The sequence below is a fragment of the Cynoglossus semilaevis genome, chromosome 6 (assembly GCF_000523025.1).
Source record: "Cynoglossus semilaevis isolate Cse_v1.0 chromosome 6, Cse_v1.0, whole genome shotgun sequence".
Classification (NCBI taxonomy): domain Eukaryota; kingdom Metazoa; phylum Chordata; class Actinopteri; order Pleuronectiformes; family Cynoglossidae; genus Cynoglossus; species Cynoglossus semilaevis.
The window spans coordinates 1,303,613-1,311,330 of NC_024312.1; the positions used below are offsets into that span (position 1 = coordinate 1,303,613).

General features: G+C 40.4%; 1 protein-coding gene and 1 non-coding gene across 3 annotated transcripts in view; one reads left to right on the top strand and one right to left on the bottom strand.

Annotated features, from left to right (window-relative positions):
- Window positions 1-1,617: 1,617 nt before the first annotated feature.
- Window positions 1,618-1,689, top strand: trnap-ugg (transfer RNA proline (anticodon UGG)). The gene has a single exon. It is a non-coding gene; the product is annotated as a tRNA-Pro (tRNA).
- A 374-nt stretch (window positions 1,690-2,063) lies between these two features.
- lrp5 (low density lipoprotein receptor-related protein 5) overlaps window positions 2,064-7,718 on the bottom strand; it is a 43,667-nt gene continuing 38,012 nt past the window's right edge. For both annotated transcript variants that reach the window (XM_008311077.2, XM_025056602.1), the window contains 6 exons: window positions 7,064-7,300; window positions 6,302-6,412; window positions 5,958-6,197; window positions 5,507-5,649; window positions 5,190-5,287; window positions 2,064-4,835 (listed from right to left, as the gene is read on the bottom strand). In XM_008311077.2, the coding sequence (XP_008309299.1) occupies window positions 4,511-4,835; window positions 5,190-5,287; window positions 5,507-5,649; window positions 5,958-6,197; window positions 6,302-6,412; window positions 7,064-7,300 (1,154 nt within the window). In that variant the 3' untranslated portion in view covers window positions 2,064-4,510. The remainder of the gene's footprint in view (window positions 4,836-5,189; window positions 5,288-5,506; window positions 5,650-5,957; window positions 6,198-6,301; window positions 6,413-7,063; window positions 7,301-7,718) is intronic.

Below are 7,718 nucleotides of genomic sequence, written 5' to 3' on the forward strand. Positions count from 1 at the left end.
AAAAAAAATAAAACAGAAACACACAAAATAAAAATGCACAAAATTAACAAATTCAACCACACAGTTAATAATTCACAATACCACAAATCAACACACAATCTCAAAGAAAATCAAGCTTAAAAAAAAATAAATAAATAAAACAAACCAGTCAAACAAACAAAAAAAAACCTGAAGACCACAGCTAAAACACTAAGGACCACAAACTAAATCAAAACAATATCCACTGTTTTTTTAAATAATGACAAACCATGTATAAACACAAATATCCAAATGGTTTACATTTAGTCACATTAGGTTTGCATTTTACACTTTAGCTTGCATGGTATTTCCACAACTCAAGCTCTGTGCCCAACTGAAATAAAACCAAAGCAACCAACAGCTAACAGCTAACAGGCTTCAGCTCAGGCCTGTAGGGGCAGCACCGCCATTAGAACACTGCTAACTAGCTGCATCTGAGCCACTTCTTCAACATGAGGCGCAGAGAGGCCAACTTCACTAGATGAAAGCACCTCATTTGACAAAAACCAAAGAAGCTAACAGCTAAGAGGCTTCAGCTCATGCTTCAGCTCTAGGTAGAACTAACACGAGTAGGGTCCCAACCACAGGGCCTAGCCTGCCACCTGACAACACCTAGGCCACAATAAAAAGAAAAAAACAAACAAACAAACAAAAAAAGCACAAAATTAACAAAACCAACAACACAGTTATTAATTTCCATGGCCACGAATCTACATCTAAACTTAAAAAAAAGGAATGGAAACAGGGTTAGCATTAGTGTAACCATAACCAAAAACGCTAATCAGGCCTAACAAAACAGTAAGTTGGTCCAAACAGACAGAAACAGGAGTGAAAAGAACAAATCTAACATATAACGTAACATGACCTACCTGTACCAGCACAGAGAACCTCACCAGGGAGCAGCCAGAGAGACAACTGAGCCATTTGGAGGCCTTATATACTACACCTGGGTAAGGGGGCGGGGCTAAGGGTAGGCCTAAGGGAGGAGCTGGGGAGGCTAACTGAGGTAACCCTTAGCTTGTTGCTTAGCTTTTTTTGTTCTTCGTGCTTTGTTCATGTAAATTTCCATTACATAAGATAAGGTAATATTTGTTATGTTCACATCTAACGCTCTGTACTTAACAAAAATGTTAGAAAGAGAGTTAACCCCCCCAAACCCCGCCCCCCCAAAAAATGCCAACAACAAATAAGCATATACCTTTTTTTACTTAAGGGAACAGTTCCAAACAACAAGCTAGCTCCTGCTTCTCTGCTAGGGAAGCTCCCTAGCAGCCGTCATCTGAAAAGTAAAACGGGAAAATGTGGAAAAACGACCCCTCAGGTCGTAATAACATTAAAATTAAACACTTTTATTAAAACAATAGGCCTAAAAATTAGGGTTCGTGTTACATTACAAACATGTGTTGCAATAGCAACCGAAACGCTATATATATCATATATTTCTGTATTACGCTTAGTGTGTATAAAAAAATTGAAGTCAATTTTAAAATTACGCAGTTTCTTATGGATGTCAGAAGATGGCAGCAAAACACAGGAACACCGCTTGTCGTGTGTATTTTTATTTCTGTTTAACAGGTTTTTACTGTCGAGATACGTCAAGGCTCGTTGGTCTAGGGGTATGATTCTCGCTTTGGGTGCGAGAGGTCCCGGGTTCAAATCCCGGACGAGCCCTTTTTTTTTATTATTATTTAATACTTATTCTTACTTTTCTGTTGCTGAGTAAACCGGTACAAAGGGACTCTTACTATTTAATTGACAATAACATTTTCTTTCACTAATTCATTTTTTTCAAACTGACTGAAAATCCTTTAAAAAAATTGATAAATTACCCAAAGGTACAATTTTGTCAGTAAACAGCTAAAAGTAACCAAAACAAAATCTTTATACTGGCTTAGGTACATTTTAACTTAAAATTTACAAATAAGCTACAAAATTACCCTTAAGATCATAATGTGCTAAAATTGAACAAGAGAAAATGTTTATATGAAGCCTGCAAAAGAAAAATGTGTTCATATGTCCCAGAAAAAAAAACAAAAAACAATACATTCCTTAAAATAGAACCTTTATTATATAAAAATGCTTTTGATACAAAATCTGTCACAAGTGTAAAAGCATTTTTTACCTCAGTTGAGACAACATAAACTAGGGTTTGTAGGAGTTTCACTGACACAGTGGTTTGTTTCAGGCTACGGTTAGAGCCTTGAATTCAAAGGTTCACATCAGGGTCCAGGCTGACGACAGACATCATTCACTTCTGTTCTCTGAAGTTCCAGAAGTTAAGTGCTGGTACATGTTTTTGTGACAATTTCTTAGTCATGAATAAAATTGACAAACAGGTCCTGATCAGTCTGTAGGCGCTGGGATGTTCAGTCTAAAACGACAGCCACAGTTGCTAAGTCTGTTTTTTCTGCAAAAAAATAATAAGATCAGAATGGATCAAACTTTATTCACTGGGGTGAAAATATCGATACTTTTCATCTTTTGGCCTCGTTCAGAAAAGCTAGTAGTTTATTTAGGCATTCTCCTTTTTCCCATGTTTCGTCTCACTAAATAAAACAAAAGGCTTATTTTTTCAGGTTGTACCATTCGTCAACAGCAGGATGACGAAGACCCACACACTCTGCCTTTGATTGGCTGGTGGTTTCTGCCTATTTCAGTTGGGCTGGTTAGTCTCTTTGGTCATCATGGGAAATAAAAGTGCTCTCCATTTCACTTTTAACACGGCATCTCACGTCATAATACCATATGGAAAGTTTTGAATCACTGATTGAGTAGAAGGTGAAATTATCATACAAAGACAGGCATTATCGTACATCTGGTCCAGCTCTGAACCCTGGTTTACCTTTCACTTTTTCTGTTTAAAAAAAAACTCCTTCAAAACAAAGATGGACAGAAAACATACACAATGGTCTACAACACAAACACAGATATGAGTAAGAAAACGTTGCTATAAGAATAATTTGTTATTACGTTTAAAATAGCTTAATGATCTACTGTCAGTATGAGAGTGGTAACTTTTTGGGAGTAAGGGGAATTCTGGGTAATTAGGATAGGTCACAGGATCTAACATGGTATGTACACAATAGCAGCAAACATACTTTTGGTAAACGGGATGATGAGAGAGAAGAAGAGGTTCAGATTCACAACAGAACATCAGAGATACGTCCATGCTCACTCCACCACTTCATTACACATATGTACAATAGCTTTACACGGTGATATTCTTTTGGTTTGTTGTTTTTCTTCGTCACTGAAGTTGTTGTCAGGTGGTAACTTTGTAAGCTGTTAGCTGTTTCAACTGAAGAAGTATGAAATGATGAGGGACAAAGTTTCAATAATAAAGTCCAAAGGTCATGGCACTTTTTTCCTCATTCACTCACTAATTTTATATTCATTGATCCATGCTCCATATTTGGCCGTGATTGGCCTGCAGAGGTGTAGCAGGGGCAACTTTCCTCCCTCTACTCCTGGGAGATTCCATGAAATTATTAGGCCAGATGATGGACATTAACCTTAATGCGAACTCAGGATCTCCTCCTAGTGGAAAGTATTTGAATAACCGTTCTAATTTCACACTGCACTCACATGGTCCAAGGTGGAGGAGTCTTCAGTTCTAACTAACTGCACTGAAGCGCCATGATGTTAATCTGAAGGATACTCCACAAAGTTCATGACCACGAAGGTGAACGTTGCGACATTCATTAACCTCTAGAGTTTTGGTTTCAGGCTCTTGTGTCCACAACATTTCCACTGTTTCACCAACCCTCCTATTGGATATTCACTTATTCACTGTCTCTAAACATTCATCCAGTCGTCATCTATAAATCTTATTTTTCACACATCTTTTCTCATCTGTGCCATGGTATCAAAGCCAGCATTAATTAAAATAGCAAAATAATTCTTCTCTGATTTTTTTTTTCATAATATTTTAACATTATTTACAGTCCTACTGCTCCTGTGGCAACAAGGATACTGTGAGGAAGGTGAGGACAAAAGGCCTGGAGGTAAAAGTGAAGATGAGGCAGGACGTCCAAGTCTTTGCTACCAGTGCATGCAAGTGGAAAAGTTATGGAATTAAAACTCAACACAAGCGCCCACTAGTGAACAAGAGGTCAGGAGTTATACTCACATTCACCACAGGAAGCAGCCGTGCGCAGGAAACCTGTTTTTTCTGCTGGAATGAAAATGAAACTAACAGCATCTTTTTGTGTCCTTCATAGAGAAAGAAAGAACAGAAAGAGCCTCAAACCTGTAACCTGCCTCGAAAAAAGTCCATACAAGAGCAGGACACCGGAACAGATTAGATGATGGTCACCTGAGAGCTGCAGGACGACTGGAATGATGACAAGACCGACAAGGGAAATGGGAAACCTTTACGGAGGCACTGGAGCTGAAGAATCTGGTACCTGTGACTTCTGTCTCTGGTACTGTAGAACCTGACAAGACCAGTTCTGTGTCCTTTCCTTCCTCACAGAGCTCCACTGGGGGAGGGTCACGAGGAGTCGGTGCAAGGTGAGGGGGGAGGCGGGCACAGGTGGAAGTAAGAACGCTCAGTGGAAGGAGACGGAGGACAGCTCTCCTCAGCGGACATGTACTGGGAGCGGGGGGTTGGAGGTGGGGGGTAAGGGTCAGAGTCCGAGTTTAGGTCCATGTAGTACTTGTTGTGTTTGCCATGGCTGCTGTGGCTCACGGCTTTCCAGCGGCCCGTTGATGGTGCCAGCCCGACCGGCAGGTGGTGAGGTGTGTAGTCACTGTCACAGACGTCAGTGCTGCAGGGCGTGGTAGGCGGTGCAGCGCCACGGACTGGGTGGTATGGCCTGATGGGAAGTCAGAGAGATAATCAGACTGAAGTATAGTCTTTCTGGTGCGTCGTGTTTTTTTATTACATTTGTAAAATTTTCAAACGTTATATTTCATTTGATATAGTACTGTTATTGGTTTTTAAAGCTTAGCTAGGATATGTAAAGAGTCAGACACTCTCTTAATATTATTAAGCCAAATATAAATCAAATATTATATGATAGAGACAAGACACTTCAGCACCATCTATATATCTATATCTAATGTACAGGGATTCTTGTTATTTTAATTGATTTTTTTTTTTTTAGTTTTTGTTTTTATCTGAAGAAAGAGTTTGGACTCATGTAACATCACAGCTGTCTTTATTTCACCTGTAGGACCTGCTGGTGGATGGACTGTTGGAGGAGTAGAAAACCTCAGTGTTGTATAGAGAGCGGTCAGTGGCCGGAGATGGAGGAGGATTCAGTATCTGTCAAACAAAATAGTGGTGAGTTACAGAACTACATCGTTAACCTTATAAAACCATTAGAGACCTACAGCTTATAAACATGATCAATTATTTCCTTTAAAACTTGCTGCATAAGAGCTGATACAGGTATTCTGCCCCCTAGTGGATTTAACGTGTCAGACTTAGGGTTAAGATGAATCTGTGTGTGTGTGTTTGGTTTGGATTTATTATTGTGTGTACCTGAGGGTAGAAGGCTCCTTTGGTTGATGACGAGCTGCTGGACGAGGCTCCTGTCACATGGTTTCTATCGTAGAGAGGAGCTCCACTGCTGCTGCTGCCCATCAGACTGACTGAGCTCATCATAGACTTACCACAGGAGATACCTGCACACAGAATTTTAGGATTCACTACACTAAAACAAACCACAGTGTTTCCTACAGGACATTTTAGTATGTCTGTCATAAACTATTACATGGGTTCCTAAAGTGGGGGTTGAGGGTGTGGAATCATTGCAGGGAAGGCACCAAATTCATTTAAGATTTTCCTGTTTGCTGATTATACAGAGGACAATGAACTAAGTCATTCTTGAAATTTTGACTACATCACAAACGAAAGTTGCATCCTTGGGAAATATTTTTTGTGTTACTTATTTCTATCAGGTCATTCAGAATGAGCTTGTTCCTGTTCAAACCTTGGAAGGTGCCATGCTGCGAGCTGTTGGGGGCGATGAAGTTCAGCGGTACGTGGGGTGTACCACTAATGTACTCGTGAGGAAAACTACCAGTGGGGCCCTTGTAGCGTCGACACACCACACGCTGGCAGAAAAAATAAGCTCCTCCAATCACAAACACCAGCAGGATGATGGCAATGACTGGGCCGATGGTGTTGGTGCCGGTGTTGGGAATGCCACTGGAGGGCGGCGACATGTATTCTACACATGTACGAAGAAAAAAAAGAAGAGCTGTAGACGTTGGAAAATGTTTGTAAAATACACATGGCTTATCACAGACACTGTGTGTGTGTGTGTGTGTTTACCACAGGAGAGCTCGTCTGATCCGTCAGGACAGTCGGAGTAGTTGTCACACTGTTGTTTCTTAGTGATGCACTGGTTGTCACCACAGCGGAACTGGTTTGGAGAGCAGATGACTGAAAGAGAAGTAGACATTGGTCGTCAGGAGAGTCTTTGTTGAAAACAGCATCAAAATATTGTTGAATGAACTGAACTTAGATGTGGATTTTTTTCGAAAGCATTATTTTAGTTATTTTCAACCCAGGATGTTACGTCCATAAATGCTAGTGAAAAATTATAAAGGAAAAGCCAAAACCTAAATATTCTTTTTGTGTATATTTATATATATATATATTATTGTTTTAGTGAAAAAAACTATTTTTCTACTAAAATATTATAAAAATAAAGATTTGACACGAGGTCATAATGTGAGTCAATAAAAAGGTAAAAACAATACAAAAGAAAATCAAAAGTATGTTAAAAAAAGTCACCAATAGAATATGAAAAGTTTAAATTAAGGGACAAAGAGTTGAGATCAAGAGTTTTTTTAAAAGAAATGTCAAAATAAAGGGCCAGATTTTTTTTTTCTGGGGTGTAGACGCAAATAAAATGAAATGAAAACCACATTTTTCTCTAAAATTATTATTGTATGTCTATTTTGAAATCCAGTCACAGGACGAATTAGATGGTTTGGCAGTTGTCAGTGCTGGCCCACAGGACGCCTGTGGATGATCACCGGCCTTTAGGATTTGGTTCTGACTAATGTGTGATGCAGGGTCCACAGATACCTTCACAGTCCTGCTCATCTGAGTTGTCGGCACAGTCGGGTTCTCCGTTGCAGCGCCACTGGGCATCAATGCAGCCGCCCTTGTCACACTGGAATTGGGAGGCAGAGCAGACGGGGCAGTTCTTCTCATCGCTGCCATCTTCACATTCAGAGAAACCGTCGCAGCGCCAGGCCATAGGAATACAGTCGATCTCACCTGTGGAGCAGGTGAACTGCTCCGTGGAGCAGGTAGGTGGCTCTGAGGGAGAAATGGAGACAAGAGTGTAAAAGAGATCACAGACAGAAGACATATGAGTGTACTGCACTGTGTTGTTTCCTATACCTCTGGCTTCCGCTCCCTTCATAGTACACAAACTGCCCTTATTAAAATCACCAATGACCTCCTCATGGCAGCTGATTCTGGTTTACTCTCCATCCTCATACTCCGTGACCTAACTACAGCTTTTGACACCATTTGTCATTCCACCCTCCTCAATAGACTCTCTGCCCTTGGTATCACTCAGACCCCTCTAAACTGGTTTAAATCATACCTGTCGTGTCGCACTCAGTTCATCCAGCTATAAACCTTCACATCCCAGCCCTCTTCTGTCAATTCAGGTGTGCCCCAGGGTTCTGCCCTGGGTCCCCTTCTCCCCCTTGGTAATATCTTCCGTAAA